This window comes from Camelus dromedarius, chromosome 10, assembly GCF_036321535.1.
Source record: "Camelus dromedarius isolate mCamDro1 chromosome 10, mCamDro1.pat, whole genome shotgun sequence".
Taxonomy (NCBI): Eukaryota; Metazoa; Chordata; class Mammalia; order Artiodactyla; family Camelidae; genus Camelus; species Camelus dromedarius.
Genome location: NC_087445.1, coordinates 1707091 through 1728397, shown reverse-complemented (window position 1 = coordinate 1728397; position 21307 = coordinate 1707091). Strand labels below are relative to the sequence as shown.

Sequence of the window (21307 nt, the reverse complement as noted above, 5' to 3'; positions counted from 1 at the left end):
TGGAGCTGACACTTGCCGTAGCATCAGAGGACTAACCGAGGCAGGCATGAGGGAGTTAACACAGGGCACACGCCAGTGAGGACACAACAACCAAGTTTATTAAACATTACCTTGCTTTCACCACATTTTTTCTAATTAAACATGTTTATGAAAAAAAAAAACCCCAATTTATATGAAGAGAAAATAGGTTAGTTCATTTTCAAACCATATTGTTAATAAATTATTCTTTTCCTAATAACAGCTTTATTTCTGTAAGCAGTAGCATTTTTGTTTTCATGAAAAAGTGGGAACAGGAAAAAAAAAAAAAAAAAAGCAAAACACGTTGTATAACTGTTTTTCCAGAAGACCTAGGGAAGCCAGTTGCCCGACAAGGTCATTGCCCCTGGTAAGCTTGGATAAAACATTCAGGTTTCAAAATGAGAAGAAAATGTGGAAACAAATTATACTACATGGATCTTTGAAACCTCGCAAGTGCTAATTCCAAGAGATTTCAATCTTAGATAACCCGAGCTGCACCTCCCATTGGCGGCCATCCCGCCCTCTGTGCAGAGAGGATTTGGCCGGATAACGATGCCCATTAGCACTGGGGGGAGGGTTCACACGTAAATCCCCTCACAAATGGGAGAGCAAATAGTGTCCTGCTTAGTAAGTCAACGTAGCGTGGGTGTTAGTTTATTCTCCTAGAAAAGTGCCCTTGGTGGCTTGTTGTCTTTGAAGTGGACGAGGCAGGAAGCTCTCAGCCCACCGTGTCCGACTGCTTTTCCTTCCCATCAGGATTGTCCAGCATCCTCAGCCTTTTCTCCAGTCTCTGCTTCCATTCTTCTCTGAGCCTGAGGAGGGGAAACAAGATTCATGGTTACACTCCACATCCGGTGGTCCCCAGTAAAGTTTTATTTTTTTCCTTCTGAAGAATATTCTTAAGAGCAACACATAGCTTTTTACAAATTAATGAAGAAGAAGAAGAAAAAAAAAAAAAAACTCAAGAGGGAAATGAGCAGTCAATGAACATATAGTTTTCTCCAAAATGTACACCTTCCTAAATTGATATATGGATTTAGTGTAATCTCAATCAAAATCTCAGCAGAACTATGCTGGAGACACCGACAAGCTGATTTTAAATTTTATATGGAAAGACAAAAGAAGTGGATTAGCCAAAGCAAATTTGAAGTAGGAGAAAGGTGGAGGACTCACACCGTGTGATTTTTGAGATTAATATAAAGCTATCATCATCAAGACCGTGTGGCACTGGGGAAGGAAAAAATAGATCAATGGGGCAGAATAGAGTCTAGAAATAAATACACGCAAATAGAGTTGATTTTTGACAAGGGGCAGAGGCAACTCAATGAAGGAAGTTTTTTTTTTTTAGTAAATGGTCCTGGGACACTATATCTCCATATTGAAAAATGGACTTTGGTTGAGGAGGAAGGCGTAGCTCAGTGGTAGATCACGTGCTTAGCATACACGAGGTCCTGGGTTTAATCCCCGGTAACTCCATTTAATAAACAAATAAAAAACAAACAAATAAATAAATAAACCTAATTACTTTCACCCAAAGTAAAACAGACAAAAGAAAAAAAAAAAGGACTTTGATTCATATACCATATCTTTTACAAAATGAACTAAAAATGGATCATAGACCTAAAATGTAAAATGTAAGACTAACACGTCAAAAAAAAAAAAGCCACAAAATACTACTTTTGGGACCTTGGGATAAGGAAAAAAATCCTTGAGCGATACAAAAAGCGTGATTCATAAAAGGAAATTTGGGACTGTAGCAAAATTGAACATTTGCTCTGTTAAGGATATTGTAAAGAAAATAAAAGACAAGTCAGAAGCAGGGAGAAAATGTTTGCAAGGCACAGATCTGATATGGGACTTCCTTGCAGAATATATAAAGTCTCAAACATGATAAGAAAATAAACAATATAATGGGCAAAATATCTGAACAGACATTTTCCTAAAGAAGTTACATGGGTGTCAAATAAACACATAAATATGCTCTGCATAATTAGGAAAATGCAAATTAAAACCACCATGAGGTACCACTCACCTCACAGAATGACCAAAACAAACAAACAAACAAAACAAACAAAAAAACCCAACCCTCTCTCCCCTCTCCTCCTTTGTCAAAAACAAAAACCAACCCCTGTCCCCCAAAACCAAAAATACTCTCACAACAAAACCCAAGCCAAGGGTCTGCCGGGGTGCTGAGTAACTGGAACTCTCTTACGTCGCTGTGAAAATGCAAAACGGTGCCGTCAGTTTGGAAAACCATTTGCCAGTTTCTTACACACTTAACCGTGTATTTACCATACGAACCAGTAACCTCAATCCTGAGTATTTACTCAAGAGAAATAGGAATTCATGTTCATACAGAAATCTGTGTGAGTTTGGTTTTTTTTTTAAGTGGGGAGGTAATTAGGTTTATTTATTAATTTATTTAATGGAGGTACTGGGGATTGAACCCAGGCCCGTGTGCATGCTAGGCATACACTCTACCACTGAGCTATACCTTCCATGTGTATGTGAACGTTTATAGCAGTTTTACTTACAGTCATCAAAAACTTGAAATAATCTAAATGTCCTTCAGTGGGGGAGTGGATCACCAAATTGTGATATGTCCATAGCAGAGACAAGTACTCTGCGATGAGAAGGAATGGATACACACAGTTGAAACACACAACTACAAGAATGAATCCCAAGTCCATTTTTCCACATGAAAAGAGCCAGACACAAAAAACTCCATACTGTATAATTCAGTGACGACGTCCTGGAAGGCGCAAAACGATAGGGATGGGGAGCGGATGAGTGGTTGCTAGGGACTGGAAATTGGCAGAGGGGTCAATGCCTTAAAGGAGAAGCATAAGGGAACTTTTCAGAGTGATGGGACTATTCTCTACCTTGACTGTGTTGACTACATGATTCTGAGCATTTGTCAAACTCGTCGATCTTTACACACACGCAAAACAAATGCCTGGTGCTTAATATCAATTAAGAAAAAGAAATTCTGTAGTCAAACGGTCAGAAGTTATACAAAGGCATCTCCCGAAGAGGAAATCCAGCTGGTCCTCTGCATGTGAAAGGATCGCAACCAAACTTGTAATTAAATTTAAATTGTTTAAAACAGTGGCATGCCATTTTCTTCTGTCAGACTGACAATGATTAAGAGTTTGACAACACACAGCGTGAGTGACTGGGGAAACTGAAATTCCCATACTTAGAGTGGAAATTTAAATTAATGCAACCTCTTTGCAAGACAAGGAGGCAATAGCCATCAAACTTTAAAACACTCATCCTTTGACCTAACATTTTCATTTTTATAAACTGATCCTGGAATACTTGCCCACGTATGCAAAAATGCATGTACAAGTATTCTTATTACAACACTGTAAAGCCAGAAAATGAAAAACAAACCTACCCCTGTCCCTCGGTGTCACATCATTTCAGTTCAAGACATCAAAGGAAAACGGAAAGCGCTGATGGAGAAAAACTTCCAAGATAGAGTAGGTTACAAAAGGAAGATGTGGAATCGTGAGGATTGTTCAGGGCCCATTTTGCATAAAAATACAGCGCACACTTACTTGTTTACTGAGACAGGTTTGGGGGCGAGATATACAAGAAGCTAGTGATGGCAGTTGTCTCTGGAGAGCAGGTCTAGGAGCCCAGGTGAGAAGGGAACTCCCTTTTGTGATGTTTGGTTCGTTTCTTGGGCTGGGCAAGTCCTTTTATTAGTTTATTATGGGTTGGGGCCGCCAGAACAAAACGCCGCAGCCTGAAGCAGCAGACGTCTATTGCTGCTCGGTTCTGGAGGATGGAAGTTCACGGTCAGGGTGTGAGCAGCTCTGGTCTCTCCCACGGCCTCTCTCCTTTGCTGGCAGATGGCTGCCTGTTCCGCCCTCAGGCGGCCTTTCCTCTGTGTCTGTGCCTATCTGGCGTCTCTTGGTGTATCTAATCTCCTCTTCTAATACGGACATCGGTCAGTCTGGGTTAAGCCACCCTAAAGGGCTCATGTTAACTAAGTCACCTCTTTTAAAGACCCTGTCCCCAAATGCAGTCACATTCTGAGGTACTAGGGGTTAGGACTTCCACATAGGAATCTGGGGGGACATAATTCATAACAATGCTAAAGCAGTGCATGATTGTTACAGGAAAACCAGAATATACAAGCAAGAATAAAGAAAAATTGGATTCAAGCTCAATTTTTCACTCTTGTAAATAACCCTGAAATGAGTATAATAATACTTAATACTCTTTCCATATACATGTCTATTTTCCGCAAAGAGATTTCCAGAGATAAGCAATTAGAGGGTATAAATATTTTGAAAGCTCCAGGCGCCTATTACCAAGTTGACTCCAGGAAACGTCCTACTTAAAACTCTGCTCAATTATGGGCCCGAGAAAGAATGGAAAGAATCTGGAGTGCTGTCCTGCTGTTTGGTGGTGGTGGTTGCTTAAAACAGAAGCAACCAGGGGTTGAAAGTTGAAATACTGAGAGTAGAATTAGGGCCATCGGAGACTATGGTTAAGACATTGGTTTTCATTCTCATTCAACCTCAACTTTTAATAAAATGAGTGACATAAAAATAACAGTTTGCCGCTTTGAAAGGAGTGATAAAAAAACCATGTAACGGCTGCTCTGCCATCAGCGGGCAGCTGCCTCGCCCATAGGTTCACGCCCACTTAAGGAGTGATGATTTATTGAGTTTATATGACCTTCTATTGCTATACATCTATTAGTAATTTTAATAATTTATGTTTTAATAATTTTATTTTATAAGTTTAATAATTATATTTCTTAATTTTAATTTTCAATAATTATATTTCTTTATTATGGTTATTAATATTAATAACCTTGTTATTTTAATTTGTCATCAACCTTTCCAACTGGGGAATATCCAAGCTCACAAGCTCCCCTTGGTAAGCATCTCCGAAAGTCTCTGTAACTAAACCTGCCTCCAAATGTACGTGACTTTTGTCACCTGGGATATTTTAAAGCTCACTAGTAAGGGTTGCTGCCTCTGTATCTCACTGACCTTGAGGGACGTAATATAATGTGGCTTCGTCATTAACTAAAGGGGCTTCAACGTTTCCTTGGTGTGGTGGGCATGAAAATGTGCCGCTCAGGGTTCCTGCTGGCCAGTTGCCTGCCTTTTTTTTTTAAATAAAGTTGTATCAGAATATAGCCCTGCCCATCTGTTGACATATTGTCTGTGGCTGTTTTCACACAGCAGCAGACTTGAGTAGTTGCCACACAGAGCACGTGACTCACAAAGCCCAAAATATTTACTACCTTGTCCTTTATAAAAAAAAAAAAATGCTTGCTGACTCTTCATCTAGATTTAAGAAAGTGGTGGAGAAAATCTTTAATAATGCAGATTAAACTTAGAAGGATGTCCTGTCTCCTGTAGCTGTTATACTGTGAATCACACACACAAAAAAGAAGCGGAAATGCTGTTTCAGCACTAGACAGCCATCATCCTTAGCGATCTGACTTTGCTAAACTGAATAGTAATTAAGCATTTATTCATTGATTTGGTCAAATCATGGCCGAAGGGCAATCATAGGTTGGCTATAGATATAAAAGGTTGACAAAAGCAACAGAAGGATGCTGTGAGACTCAATTGGCTATATGGAGTTTGTAATAAAGAGCATTATATGTTTTCTTATTATTTGTAAAGTGTGTTACACATCTTTATACCGGTAAAATTTATAATAAACTTACATATGTATATATGGGTGTACATTTTTTCCCCACAGAAAACCAGTTAGACGTTTATGGGCACGCTGCAACTTGCTTCCCATTTTTCCCTTACAGGTGCTTCCCCCGATAAATCTCACACCTAATTTTTGTCTTGCCCTTTGCTTCTTGGAGGCCCCAAGTTAACACATTTGGAATGATGAATTTATTCTAGGAACAGAATTTAGAAACCTGGACTTTATGACGCATTGATTCACTTTTTGTAGTAACGATGTCACTATGGATTGCCAGATGGTGAAGGAGTCAGGGCTCTGCCTAAGTTCCCATTAAATCCTGTTTTATGAGTATTTAGACTGTGTGCTGCCCCTTTCTGGTCAATATCTTTCAACACTGTGTTGCTCCCCTTTGCGATCTCAGTAAGCTGGTGCATGAAAGTGTATACAGGGACCTTTTATTTTGTAGTAAGGAGCGAAAAAGCCAGCATTCAAGCTTGAAGAGAACATTTTTTTGCCTTAAGCCTAGAAACATTGACCTCACTTTTCAAATGGAGACCAAATGATGTTTACTATTTATTGTTCTAGATTCATCTGATGGGTGGAGGAGTTGTAATTAACATCTAAGAATACAGATTCTGTTTGATTATATGGGATTTGAGTAGAAAGGAGGATTCTTTTTTTTTTTTTAAGAATCATAAACCAGAATCGTAATGTCCTTACTGGGAACCAGGGAAGATCAGTCGGGCACATAATTAGTTTTTTTTTTTTTTTTCTGTCATGCGCTTGCTAGGCACTAAATGGATGTGTCAGTCTGGGTGTGCCCCAGCACCGTTCTGAGAAGGCTTGGCTGATGGGTCATCGCTGAGTTGGGAGTTGCCCACCAGAGGGGCCCTGTCACTCAGGAATTTCACAGGACCAGTTACTCCTGTCATGCTGTGTCATCGGCTAGAAGCAGTCAAGGGTAAGGGTGACCTCAGCTCAAACGCAATGGCAGATGCAGAAAGTCAGCAGCGAGAGTTCTTTCTATAATCGTAAATCTCTGTGCTTTTGTTTTAATATGAAAGGTCAGGTGATGCTTTTGCTGCCCTGATTCCCGTGTAGTAATGAACACGCCTCTTCAGTTGTTTTTCCCAGAGTGGGGAGAGACGAGCCTGATCCTGGGTCCCTTTGACCTGCCACTCAGCCCAGCTGGACCTGGTCGTGGGCCAGCCTCAGCATGCCGATCTGAACAACTCAGCTCACATAATTCACCCCCTCAGTGTGAATGAAAAAAACGAAAACTTTTCTCACTGGTTATGTTTTGTAGATTAAATCTTCTATTATAAAATAATGATTGAAATAATGATTTCATCTGAGCAGGAGCTTATACGTTGGATATTTTGTTACCTGCAGCTGAAAGCATCCTGATTGTCATAATTGGGAAGCAGAACTCTTAGTCAACTCTGCTCCCCACTGCGAGTTATCTTGAAGGCACTCTGAATCGAGCACTTCTGTGGCTACCCCAATATGTAAAGAACGTTAGTAAAACAATAATCGTTGTCATCAAGGAATTCATAGTTTACTGAGTCCTTGATCTCCCATTTCAAATTTCAGTACCATAATCATAATTCAATACTGTAATTGTTATCAAAGCACAGGGAGGTGAGTGGTCTTGGGGTGACGCTTAATAAATTCCTCTCCCCACTCAAGTCCACCAGATTTAACGTCTACTTGACACTGTGAGTTCTGCTCAATTCTGAAGAGCTATTTTGAAGATCATACTTTTTGCATTAAAACATTTGCTTTTCATATAAGCACTGGACAGTTTCTCAGTTATAGCTGGTTATTTAGACTTCAGTGTTCACATAATTAATCGCCTAAATTGAGATTCTTTAAAAAATAAAAGGGAACACAGTCCATAATTAGAACCAAGTGATACCCGTACACCTGGACTGTCCCCACCAGCCAGGAGGTTTGCGCACCGTACCTACACTACACCTGCCTTCTCTCAAATGGCCTCAATCAGTTGTTTGCAGACAGTTTTCAGCTTCTCTGTGGGACTGAGCCCTGCTGTGTTGCTTCTTTCTAGCCAGACTCAGAGAGAGGAAGAGGGTTTCCAGTCCGCGGGGCACAGGGGTTCTCCGCAGCCCGGGCTACGTCCCTCTCCGTCAGTGAGCCTGCAGGCGTGTGCTAACGAGCCTGGTCATGTTAAAACACCTGCTGCCACTCCGCTCAGCTCTGGCACAAGGCCTGCTGCTTAGCTCAGCTGAGGAACGTTAAGGCCTCATTGGCTCTCTTCTGCCATCAGCAAAGGCGTTCGTGGAAGATTTTAAGATTTTTGTCTTCTACTGTTCGTCTAGAACATCTCTTGATCGCACAGTGGCTTGAATTTACCTTTTTATAAATGGAGTGTTATGTGTGTGTCTCTGGGGATGCACTCATATAAATAAAGTTTGGAAAGGCATAGCCCAGGGGGCTGAAACACAGAGCCAGGGCTTCATGCCATTCATTGGTCTGCAAATGTATATTAGAAGATTATTATTCTATTAGGATGGCATTTCAAACTGTATGCTTAGATACTCAGCATTTAAGGAAATATTCTGACATTCTGGTAGTGGTTTGAAAACATTTGCATTCTTCCTGTGCAACTTGGTTCATGGGGATATACATGGGTGTGTGTTTTGTTTTTTTTTTTAGCAAAAGTAATAACAAAATCACTAGGTTATCATTCATTGGTTACCCAATTAAGAAAGTGAGTTTTATATTCACAGTTGATATGGGCAACAGCTCTGGTGAGTGAAGCTCAGAAACAGAGGAGAAGACCCCAGGATGCTGCCGCTACTCCCCCAGCTCCTACTGATCTACCTCTGCTCCAAGCAATGCAGAGGCACTGCCCACATCTTTCAGCATTTCCTTGGGGGAGACAATGATGAAATGTTTCATGATAACCAGATTTGGAAGATTTATTGCCCGGGCTGTAGAAAGAAGAGCCTCCCACCTTGAAGGGAATCTTGTCAGAGGCACGTGAGAGCCTGGAGAATTAATGCATTTGTTCTATGGACCATTTGCCATCAGTAGCTTTTCTTAAATAACTTTTTTTTCTCAGTTATAAAATGGCTCAGTATCATTGTAGAAACTTTGGAAAACAGAGCAGAGCACGTGCATCACAAATTTGCCATTCCATCTGTCAAAGATAACCCTCAGTTCATCAAGATATAAATTACAGAAGCTCATTTTTGTTTATACAAAAAAAAAAAAAAGAAAAATTCTTATCTGTATCTATAAGTCATTGCTTCTCAATCAGAGGCAGCTTTGCCCTTCAGGGGACATTCAGTAATGTCAGGAGATACATTTGGTGGTCACAGTGGAGGAGGGGAGTCATAGCTGCATCTAATGTTTTTGCCAAACATCTTACAAACACAGGGCAGCCACCCCTCCCCGTCAACAAAGAATTTTAAGGCCCTAAATGTTAGGAGTCCTGAGGCTGAGAAGCCCTGGTATAGATGGTGGCAAGACTAAATGGGTAGATGAATTAATCATGTCTTTAATTTTCTATATTTTATGATATTTTGACAGCTTAAAAAGTCTGCTGGCCGCAGAAAGACTGCCCTTCCCAGGGCCAGCCCTTCTCTCCTGCATGTCGACCATTCCTGAGTCTGTGGCCCCAGCCACTTCCTTATCTAAGTCTCACACATAAAGCCATGCTTCCCCCGCCCTGTAGCATCCCCGGGCCGGGCCAGGCACCAGCCAACTAGGGTTCACCCCTGAGTCCCCAAGCCCTCGGGAATTATTCGAACTCGCCAACCCTGAGCAATTTACTCTCCTGTGCTTTGCCTTTTCCTCGGAAAGTCCGACAACGGCTCTGGCTAAGCCTCTCCCCTTGCTTCTGTCTTCTGCCACCTGCCCAAAACCTAGTGCTTCCCCTGCGACCCTGCGTGGTGCGCAGTGACACTCTCTCTGACAGCTGTGAGTATAAAAAATCTCTTCTAAGCCTCAGTCTCCTTCTGTCTTGTGGCTGCACGGACTTGATGCATACCGCATCCAACATCTGCAATCTTAGAAAAGTGGGTAATGAAAATAATTGCTTCCTCGTCTTCCCACCCGGAATAATTCTGGAGACTAAAAAGACAGTGGAGACACACGCCACATACTTTCTCAGGGCACTCCTTTCCTGACGGCCTTCCTCCAGCTCCCGGTAACAGGTCTGTTTCCTGATTTCTTTCTCCCAGAAGCTTTTGAGCTCATGACACGTTTCACAGCAGAAGACTTCCCGGCGGACGTATTGGTTGTTCATTCCCTGAAAATGAAAGATAAAGCGAACCCGAGTACTTCGAATAAAGCCACTGTAATTTTGGAGCGGTGAGGGATGAGCTCGAATCCTTACACTGGCGCTCGCACTTCCTGCGCGTGTCGACAAATCACACGCTCACTGTGACTTCGTTTGTCAACCGCGGACGGGGATGATAATGGCGATCATCAGAAAGTACTGCGAAAAATGCTGAAATGAACAGAAGTGCAAAGGACGTCTAATAACCCTTCCAGATGATCTGATTCTACAAGGGCTTGCCCCTTTCGCTGTCCCCGAGCCATTTTACAACTCTGTAAATTACAGAAAAAAATGGAGAATGCAAATGATTTTTGAACAGAGATTCGAATGTATATTGTTCAGTGGAATGAACTGACATCCCTGTGAATAGCAACCAATTTTCACCTGCTTATGAATTCACTTCTGTCTCCTTAATTGCTTGTATATGTGTGGGTTGGTTTTTTTTTTTTTTTTGAATTCTCTTAGAATCTGTTGTAGTACCTTACTCATTTTCTCATTAATTATAATAAGTTAAGTAAAATATTTGACCCGTGTACATTTCATATTTGTAGGGGAGTCATGATTTTAACTTAAAACGTTATCCTTTAGCAGTTACTTCACAATCGTGTGTGTGTGTGTGCGCGCGTGCAGAATGAGATGGTGTACGCAAAGCTCCAAACACAATGCATGACAGTAAGAGGCACCCAACCAATGTTATGCTTTTTCCATCCTTCCTCGCAGAATGACAAGAACGTCTACCATTTACTGAGCAGGTGATGTGTGACAGGCATTTCTTACACACTGTCCCATTTGATCCCCACCACAGCTCTCTGAGATGGGTGATTCTTGTTTAGATAAGGAATTTGCCTATAGCCTTGTCACTACTGGACATAAGAAAGCCAGAGTTTGGACTGAGGTCTGTCCATTTTCAAAGTGAATGCCCTTTGCTCTACCAATCCTCATCACAAGAAATGGTGACTGTATTTGGAATTGGCTACATCCAGAGCAAGCTCGTGTGGCATGTGTGTGTGCAGGACCCGTGAAAGTATGCATGTTTAACACTAAAAAAATTTACTTTTTTTTACCTAAACAGTGCCCGTTTTCCAGATCTTAGTGGCTCTGGCGAGCAGGTAGATGCAATGAACTGCAAGACAAATCCTTCTCTGCCTGCTGGTGAGTTCCTGCTTAGGGGAGAGCTTTGGCCCTAGTGGGAGATTGGCGAGAACCTAGACTTTCTCTCCCTCACTACAGAGTCCCAGGGGTCCCATTCAGGCTAGACTGGCCGATCACAGCCCAGAGAACTGGGGGTGGAGTTCAGAAAAAGCTTCAGGGAATAAATAAGACATTTATTATTTTATATATATAATATAGAATAACAATTCTATATTATAGAATTATAATATTTTATAATATAAAATATATTTATAAATTTATATACAGAATAAAATAGAATATTTTATTTATATTCTATTTTTAATAATAGACTCTTACACTTGTATCGGAGAGGTGGCAAGACCTTCCCACTTGGAGAGAGATATAAATGTCCTGAAGCAGGAAGAAGCTTGGTTTTCTGGAACTGAAAGCAGCTTTGAGTACCCTATAAAGATTTTTATTTAAAAATCCATGTCTCCTATTTTTCCTCCTAGACCCATCTTCTAATCATCTGGTCATTTCTGTAGCTGCAACCGACCTGGGCAAAACTGTGCTCGGAGCACCTGGGGGAGCACTGGCCCCTGGAGTGTCTCCAGATGTTCTCTGCACCCCGCTCTGAAGGGTGGAGCGGGGCTGGTCCTGCAGCCTCGTGGGAGCACATGCTCTGTCTTATAAGGACATAATCCCACGTATTTTCTGCCCCAGGCTAAGGGATTCAGTGCACAGATTTCTAATAAATTCTTAGTGTCTTGACATTGAAAGAACTGTCAGTGAAAGTATAGATCAGACTTTTAAATTTTCATTCGTAGAACTAGAGTATGAGACAGTGCAGTTAGGTTTCCTGTGGATTTTGTCCAAGCTGCAGGGACATCGGTGGGCTCTCACTTTCCTGATGTGAGCTCTGCCTGTATAAACGCGAGGTGAGAAAGCAGCACTTGCTTTGAACTGGGAGGAAGGTGTTAATGCAGACGTGCCACTGAAATAGACAAAAAGGAATGCACGATGTAGTCACACTTTTATTAAAGATGCTCCTAAAAACTGAGAGTTTATATTTGGTATCTGGTATTCAGAGAAAGGACAGTTTGGTCAACTAGGAACTCACTAAAGTTTTTTTCTTGAAATTTAGATTTATTTTATTCTAAGGAAGTTTTTGTTTAAAAAAAAAAAAGAAAGGCTTAGGCAGGAACACGGGCTGCCCACAACATCATGTCATTTCACATTCATTCCATTTGGCACAAAGGTGTGGTGTTCACATGGAAGGAGGATTTATTCTAAAAGACACTGTAGTTGCATAATTATGAGTTAGGTTAAGAGAGATGGTGGAAAGCAGGGTGGTGTCTACACACCCAAGGGTGTGATTTAATTTAAATCAGGGTAAGCCCAGAGGAAATCAGGCAGCAGGCTCTGAGCAATCTGAGGCATATTGCCTCTGCTTCCTATTCCCTTTGGGTCAGGAAGCACGTCTGGGGCTGTGATATCTTGTAAACTTCCGGAGGGGTCAGACTCAAACACACTCAGGGGCCAGGCCAAGCTCCCTTCAGTCAGGAGGGAGTGAAGCTACTGGACCTGAGCAATGGGGAGCAGTGGGCACCGTGGTCATCAGCAGAACACGTTCTCTGCTTCAAGACATCACATTTAAGAAGGAGGCAAACAGCGTGCTCACTGCAGAGAAGAGGGGTTTTGGATGCCTGCAGCCTGAGGGCTACCTAGCCGCTCCTCTTAAGGGATGCGTTCTCTGACCTACAGTTTTGGCCTTCTGTCTTTCTTTCTTAGCTTTTCTTAAAACCTCCTCCCCAGGCTCTCCCTGCAGGGCATCCTGAATTATTTCACTTTTGTTCTGCCTCCCTTCTCTCTACAGTCTCTCTGAGCATCCACTCTCCTGCCTCCAAACCTGAGTGTGCAAATACCATCCTCACTGGCCCGACTGGCTTTTGCTGTCATCCCGGCAGCAACTGGGGTTGGAACTTTCCACCAAGCCTCACGTCACCCACTAGAGGACATGTGGACGCAGCCACCTGCCAAACACAGCTTGGGTCCCCGCCTCACTCGCCAGGCCTGGAGGCTGTGTTCTGACAGCCAGGATGGCCAGGGAGCTAGGAAGGAGGACAGGGGACGATTGTCACTATTGTCACTTTGGGCAATAAGTCCTACAAGGGCTCCGAGCCCCGGTTTCCTTATTCATGAAGTGGAGATTAAATGGCAATATAGAGGAAGGCACTTAACACACTACCATTCATTCCCCAATTGTTCATCTGCCAACACAACGCATGCTTGCCCTCCGGGAGCTCGCAGTCTATTGTCTCATCCCTGATAAGAAACTGCAAATGTTAACCGAGGCGGGAGGGTGCAGCTCAGGGGTAGAGTGTGTGCCTAGCATGCACCAGTCCTGGGTTCAGTCTCCAGCACTTCCATTGAAATACATAAATACATAAATAAATAAATGCCTAATTACCTCTCCCCAAAATAAAAAAAATTAAAATAGAAACAATTTTAAAATACTAACCGAATTTGAACCATCACCTATATAAATTCTCATTGTCTTTATACATGATATTAAATGCTTTGCCCCTTCTTGATTCAGACCATATTTAAGGTTTATTTATCTCCGTTGCTGGGTTTGTTGGAACTGGAAAGCCTTAGATCTCAGGGATAAGATGCTTCCTTTCTTGTCCAAGGTCAAGGGTTGGACTGTAAACAGAGAACCCCTTAGCAAAACAGTCTTGGTGATAAGTTCCACCCTTACATCATTTAGGATATTATATTTGGGGATCCTTGAGGTCAGACTTTATAACCACAGTCACTGAGCAATGCCCGGTATGTTTAAGAAGTAATTGTCTTACTGAAGTTGACAGTTTCCACTCTGCTAAAGATGGGACTCAGTTCTCCCATGTTACTTTGTAACATAAACCTAACTGCTTGTTTTGCTGGAAACTTGAACTTCAGCACTGAGGGTCACGGCAATCTGTAAGAGCTTCTGCAAGAGGAAATGCAGTTTGTTTTAGACAAGCTATGCCACCCTCCCGGCGCCCCGCCCCGCTTTGTACTTTCTGCATCCGGTGCCTCGCCTACTGTGCTCATGGTGGTAGCTGCTGCCCTCCCCTTCGTACCCTCAAGAAACAGAATTGACAGTAATTTTAAAATAGCATTTTTAGGAAGATATCAAAATGAGGCAGGAAACAGAAAATTGAAGGTGTCCGCTTTTCCCCAGGGGCGCTGGTGGAACCAGCACCTCCACCTGGTTCAGGCAGAGAAAATCATCAACTGTGTATGTGGTCCCGCCCCTCCAGGGGCTCCGATGAAAGTGAAAAGGCACTTCTCTCCCCAGCCGTCCTCTGGGTGGGGTCGGGAAGAAGGCAAAGCCACTCTGATCTCCTGTGGGACAACTCGGTGGTGCTTTTTATAGCCCCAGAAATAAGAAGTGCTGAGGAACGTCCGGATGCCTAAAACCCATCGGTACCAGCAACCTCCTGAGTCACTTTTAAAGATCTTTGAGATTAAGATCTGTTTTTTTTTTTACTGAGGAAACTTTAAGACTCAGCTGTCTCCATTATGTTCTTGTGAAACTGATTTTTTTTTTTAATAACCTAAGTCTAGGTCTTTATACTTATTCCTTTAAAATTTCAACCTGCTACTTTCATCCCGTGGTATAAGCAGATTAGAGGGGAGCAGACTTCTTAGATGGGTACATGCGTGTGCTTTTAATGTCTTTTTAGTCCCCCCTGATCCTGAAATTCTCTAAGAACACAGGATAATTTCTTTTTCTTGACACCTAGATAGCTGTATTTACCTCCACCCACCATGGTTCAAAACTCAGAAGCAGCAAGTTAAAATAACTAATGTGTCCCTAAGTTCACATAAATGACTCATTTTGCATTTTTCATAATAAACACTTAGGAATAGTATGTGGTTCCCAACCTTTAAAAATATATATCAGAGTGAAGTAAGCCAGAAAGAAAAATACCATATGATATCATCACTCATATGTAGAATCTAAAAAAAAAACAGAAAAAAAAAAAAGAAGACACTATTGAACTCATCTACAAAACAGAAACACACTTGCAGACATTGTAAACAATCTTATGGTTTCCAGGTGGGAAAGGGTGGGAAGGGATAAATTTGGGAGTTTGAGATTTGCAAAGGTTAACCACACTATATATAAAAATAGATTAAAAAAACCAAATTTCTTCTTTATAGCATAGGGAACTATATTCGATACCTTGTAATAACCTTTAATGAAAAAGAATATGAAAATTAATATATGTATGTATATATACATATATGCATGACTAGGACATTATGCTGTACACCAGAAATTGACACGTTGTAACTGACTATACTGCAATAAAAATTTATTTTTAAAGATGAAAAAATATATATATCGGTTTTACTGTATTTATCTTTTTGTTTCCCCAGTGTTGATAAAACCATAGATACAGAGAAATATTTCTCCTCTTGAAGGTAAGCAATAGGGTAAAATGAACTGATATTAAACCCTGGGTGACTGAAAGGAGTGGATGTGAGTTCAGGTATGAAGTGAGTTCACGCCTCCACAAAGGGGCCAGGGAAAACCTGCTATCATGCCTTTACCTACTGGCTGGTGGGCTGCTAGCCTGTGATCTCTGGCTTTTTTTTTTTTTTTAAATTGAGGTATGGTCAGTTTCAATGTCATGTCAATGTCTGGTGTACAGCACAATGTTTCAGTCATACACGAATATACATATATTCATTTTCTTATTCTTTTTCACCATAAGCTACTATAAGATATTGAGTATATATCTCTGTGCTATATCTGGCTTATTTTTATGCTCTTTATTGAGTATTTACTGAACACCTTCATTCTTCAAAATACTTTATATCTTGCATTCATTTCTCACAACCCTATTCTTACCCGCATTTGGCAGAGGAGGTGCAAGCCGCTGCCCAAGGTCATCTCATCCTTGGTGATGGAGCTGGGGTGCAAACCCACCCCGTCTCCTAAGCCTGTGCTCACACACTCGTACACTACCCGGCCAGCCCATCAGAAAGATGGCAGCTCATGGGAAGAGAACGTAAGAAGCACACACCGTGGTTAAATCCCTTCTGAGTGATAAGTAAATCGTTCATTCTTCATCAAGGCAGAAGTACATTGGCTTTTTGCCAGGATTATTTTACACTTATTGCACTAAGACAAACTTCCCTTCTCTCCAATACCTCTCTGAGAGGTGCCCACTAGTATCAGTTTTATGTGCATCGTGATAAGAACTAAAACACACATACACACAAACCAGGAGCACCTTCCCCCCATCTCACACAAATGCTAGTCCTGTCACCTGGAAATCCTGCCTCTACAGGGGTCAGGGAACACAGCCATCATTACTTCATGTCCTCTTGTGTGGTCTATCTCATCCACAGTGAACATATCTTTAGGAATAATGCTTCTAGCATCACTTGCTAAGATGACTACAACCGACAGTGGGCCTGAGACATGTTGATGGGTTTTCCTCCCACCCGGCCTTTGGCCCCCCCTAGGCAGAGAATAAAATGAGTTTCCTTCGCCTCTCCTCCTTTGCAGGTGGAAGATGGAGCATTATGTGAAAACAGTCCTCCTCAGTTTAGCACTTTTTCAGGAAACATTTTCTCCTTAACCTCTCCTCCAAAATTCAGACAGTCTATTTGAATTTAAGTCTTGAGTCGCTCTCCATAGTTCTCTCTCCAGTTAATATCCTTCAACTCTACCTCTGATTTGGCCCATAGTAGGATATTTGGGTCTTAAGAAAAGCTGCAGGTGGAATGAAAGACTGCCTAGGGCAGTACGAGTGAGTTCTGAGATAGTTGCAAATTTTAAGTGAGGACTAATAAGAAAAAAAGGCTTGTACTGAATGTGTCCATAGTAACTCCGTCCTGTTGTTTCCTCTGGGGTTTATCTGAATTAATTGGAAATGACACTAAGTCATGAAGGAGGGACACCAATAATTATTAGACAAGTAACTGACAATTGAGTAAAGAAGTGACCTTGAGTCCATGTGACCTTGGGGAACTTCTATAACCTTTCTAAAGCTTAAGTTTCTCAATAAAAAAAAAAAAAAAGATTAAGAGGGGGAGGGTATAGCTCAATGGTAGAGTGTGTGCTTAGCATGCATGAGGTCCTGGGTTCAATCCCCAGTACCTCCATTAAAAAAAATTAAACAAATAAACTTAATTATCTAGCCCCACAAAAAAAATTAAAAAAAGAATTTAAAGAAATGGCATCTTAGCAACTGGTGCTAGAAACATTATTCCTGAAAGAAAAAAATCCTCTGAGAATTAAATGAGATTAACATCTAAAATGCTTAACGTAATGTTGTGGAGAGACACTCATCATTCTCACCTATGTTCAGATTAACAGCCTGAATCAAGTACAATGCTAAATGTTATCTCATTCAGTCCTCAGTATATTGTAGGTTTTATTATTTCTGTATTTGTGAACGAGAAAGTGAGTCTGAGAGCTTAAGTGACTTACCCCCAGCCCCACAGCTAACAAGAAGGAAAGCCAGGATTTGGCCTCTTGGTTCCCAGTTTTTGAGCCCTACATGGTCTAATGGGAAAAAACTTGGAGTTCTCCGTGGGCCATGTAGCTGTGCCTTAGATTCCAGTAGAAACATACACTGGGCACATGCAGTGTTATAATAAAACACTACAAACCAAAAGCAAACAGAGTTCAGCCACCTCCATGTCCTGGGTCACCACTAACCACTGTAGGTTTATATTGGCCACATCCGGGCTATTCCATCTGACGCCCAGTCACCTAACTGGGGACCGGGAGGTCACAAAGCCCATCCTGTCATGCACAGAGAAGCCACTGGGTCTGCGTTCGCCCAACACCACTGAAGCACAGAGAGCCTCTGTGCCTGGCTGAGTTGGGACCAAGAGCCAGCTCTCCATAACCTTGTCCCATGAACTAGACTGTAATTACTGTGGACAAGGACCTTGCTTAATCAGACATCCTTCACCCAGCGCATCGTAAACTTGCTTGTCCAACGGACACAATGCTTATGATTCCCTCAGGCTGACATCACTCATCTGGTCAAAATTCTCCAAAGGATTTTGAGCTAAATATGATAACTTCTCCAGCAAATGTTATGTTCCACTCCCATTAAAAGCTTTAACGATAAACGTTAAGATGGTTAAAATACAAAATTCGGCTAAAATGTTGTTTCTCCTCTCCCCACCCCCAAATTCCAGCGCAGCGGCTATCTGACTGTCACTAATCAACATTACTTTTTGTTCTGAACAGGAAATGAGCTGTGTGTCTTTTTTTAAAAGTGGGCTCCAGCCAGGGTCCAATTTCCCAAATAGTTGAGTTTCCAGAAATATCTTTTTCTTCTTTAAGAAAACGGAATATCTGGAACAAACCTCCTTAATCACCTAGGACAGTTTTAAAATCTGTTTCCTTTTGTTGTGTTGGCCCCTATGTTTGGGGATCCATATGAAAATGACTGCATGCCATAATTTATTCAATCTTTCTCATCAGTAAATCTCCCAAATAATTTGATCGAGTTATGAACTTCTACATTATTAGCAAATACGCTCCTTTAAGACTGCATTTAAAAAAATGTAAATGGAGTACAGGTACCCAGCAGAACATTTCAAGTACTAAAGGATATAAAATTGAAAGTCTTTCTTCTCTTTCCTTGCGGCCGCCTGATACACTTCCCAAAGATGTCCATTGTTAATGACGTCTTATTTATATCTCTAATTGGGGGGGGGGTCATTAAATCTATTTATTTATTTATCTTTAGTTTTTCTTTTTCTTTCTTTCTTTTTAAATGGAGGTACTGGGGATTGAACCCAGGACCTCGTGTATGCTAAGCATGCACTCAATCACTTGAGCTATACCCTCCCCACCATATCTCCATTTTAATAAAACCACATGTGTGTATGTTTTTTGCAAGCAGAACCGTACTACATAAGACTGTTCTGCGTTTTTCTTTTTTTTTTTTTTTAACTTACCAGCCCATATTGTTTTTCATGGTTGCCATTGTTTATGGATATGCTGTAATTTATTTAAACAATCTTATGTTGATGGACATTTAAGTTAATCCCTATTTAGATCTATTCTCCCCAAAATTGCAGAGTGAATCATACATTTTTTTTCACATGTATGTCTGGAGCTGAAACGCCTAGAAATATAATTGCAGGTCAAAATGTTGAATATATAACCCCATATTGCCCTCTGCAGTTACGGGACTGTTGGAATGTTTATAGACTGAGAAAACCCTCTTCTGTAAAAACACTTCCAGTCTCCACTAGGGAAGCAAATACCAGATTATCAGTGTATTCAGCTCCTAATGAAAAGACACAGCGCGGCTTCTGGTCTTGTACTCAGGAGAACATACCTGAATGTGTCACCCCTAGACGGACCATGGAAAGTAGTCGGCACTCAAAAAAATATTTGTTGAATTAATGGATAAACAGATCACACAGTGCCGATGTAGAGTTAGTATGTATTTTAACCCAACTGTGTTCAAACATAAAAAGAACTCATCATTTAAACAAACGTAAATTTTACCAAGTTTTATTGCATTCTTGTGCTAACAGAAAACATACATAGTTTAGGGTGAGTAAAAAGAAATGTTCCAAGTGCGCACAGTAGATAGCCATCTTAAATGGCCAATTATTAATTTCTATTTCTCCTATTTTCTGTCTTCTTTGGATTATATTTGGCGTATAGTTATTTCAGCCATATTGCTATTAACATATAGTTATTTCCTAAATACAGGTTTAAATGCTTTTTATTTTATGTGTTTCTTTCCCTTTGTTTACAAAGTTTCTTTTTAGATTTTGGCAAAGGTATTTCCCTTCAGTCTGCTCGTCTGTGGAGTGAGGTGTTTGGTTTAGAGGTTCACTGAGGCTCCTTCTGGCTCTAACAGTCAGTGAAGTCCATTAGTATCAAGTTCAAGGGAATAATCTGTACCTTCGGCATCACAGGAACCTTGTATTTCAGTCCATGTCTTCCAAGTGAGGATGTCTGGTTGCCTTACACGGATGAGCAGGGCAAATGTCAATGACTGGACGAAAGGGGACTTTAGCAAAAGGGGACTGTGCTTTCACAAAGGAGCCTGTTCTATTTCTCTGCATCCCCACAGCAAAAGTATTTTTTTTTCCACTAAAGTTTATTTTTATTTATTTATTTTTATTGAAGCACCGTCAGTTACAATGTGTCAGTTTCCAGTGAACAGCACGGTGTCCCAGTCATGCATGTACATACAAATACTCGTTTTAATATTCTTTTTCATTAAAAGTTATTACAAGGTATTGAATATAGTTATCTGTGCTATACAGAAAAATTTGTTTTTTTTTTTTACCTGTTTTTATATATGATGGTTATCATTTGCAAATCTCAAACTCCCAAATTTATCCCTTCCCACCCCCTTTCTCCCGGTAACCATAAGATTGTTTACTATATCTGCATTTACTAAAGTTTGTATCTATTAACATAATTAGTTTTATTTGCAGCAACTCGTTACCAGTTTGGAAAAGTCATATTTCCAATGGCAATTAGTAAATTTACTTTACTAAATAACTTACACTGAAACGGTAGCAGAGCTCCCTTTAAATAAATATCAGTTTAGTCAGTAACATTCACTGAACCTTGATTTTGTGTGAGGCTCAAGCACTTATGTCATCTAACAAGGGGCTAGATAACGGTCAATTGTATAAACTAAAGCGAAAGAAAATTCTACAGTTTAATTTCCCAAGTCCCGGGTTATTCAGCCAAGTAAAAAACTCAAAGATTAATTCTCTTGACCTTCAGTTTTCTCAGAAGCCTCCCTGATTCTGGCATCCATAATAAATGTTTCCTTGGGATTAAGTTAGCCATTAATCAACATGAGATACGTTCTCTATTTTATTTAATTTTAAGAGTGACTTGCTCAGTGAGATCAAAAACTGATTTCTGTTTTTTCATACTCTTTAACTTGAAATTCATGCATAATTGACACGTAGAAGTCAGGGATGGAAAAGCTCCCTTGGCCTGTTAAATCTATTCCCAAACTGGTGCAGGGTAGGGTGTTCAAAGTGAGGGGAGAAAATGAGTCCAAGTGGGCAAAAAGACACGTAGACAAGGAGTGGGTCTCAACTCCCAGCCCCAGATAGGAGCTGTCCCCGCACCTGACAACACAAGCTGAACACACTGTACCTTAAAGACGGATTTGCAGG

General features: G+C 40.9%; 1 protein-coding gene across 1 annotated transcript; it reads right to left on the bottom strand.

Annotated features, from left to right (window-relative positions):
• Positions 1-388: 388 nt before the first annotated feature.
• Positions 389-9999, bottom strand: FAM240B (family with sequence similarity 240 member B). Its single transcript, XM_031447165.2, has 2 exons — positions 9825-9999; positions 389-830 (listed from the first exon to the last, which is right to left on the bottom strand). The coding sequence occupies exons 1-2, from the start codon at positions 9965-9967 to the stop codon at positions 737-739; spliced, it is 237 nt and encodes a 78-aa protein (XP_031303025.1). The 5' UTR covers positions 9968-9999; the 3' UTR covers positions 389-736.
• Between the last annotated feature and the right edge of the window lie 11308 nt (positions 10000-21307).

Bases quoted from the DNA above. Each gene is read 5' to 3' on its own strand.
- FAM240B (XM_031447165.2), bottom strand. From the start codon at position 9,967: ATGAACAACCAATACGTCCGCCGGGAAGTCTTCTGCTGTGAAACGTGT. The intron at 831-9,824 runs GTATGTGGCGTG...TCCCCTCCTCAG, and splicing joins GAAAGGAGTGCCCTGAGAAA to GCTCAGAGAAGAATGGAAGC.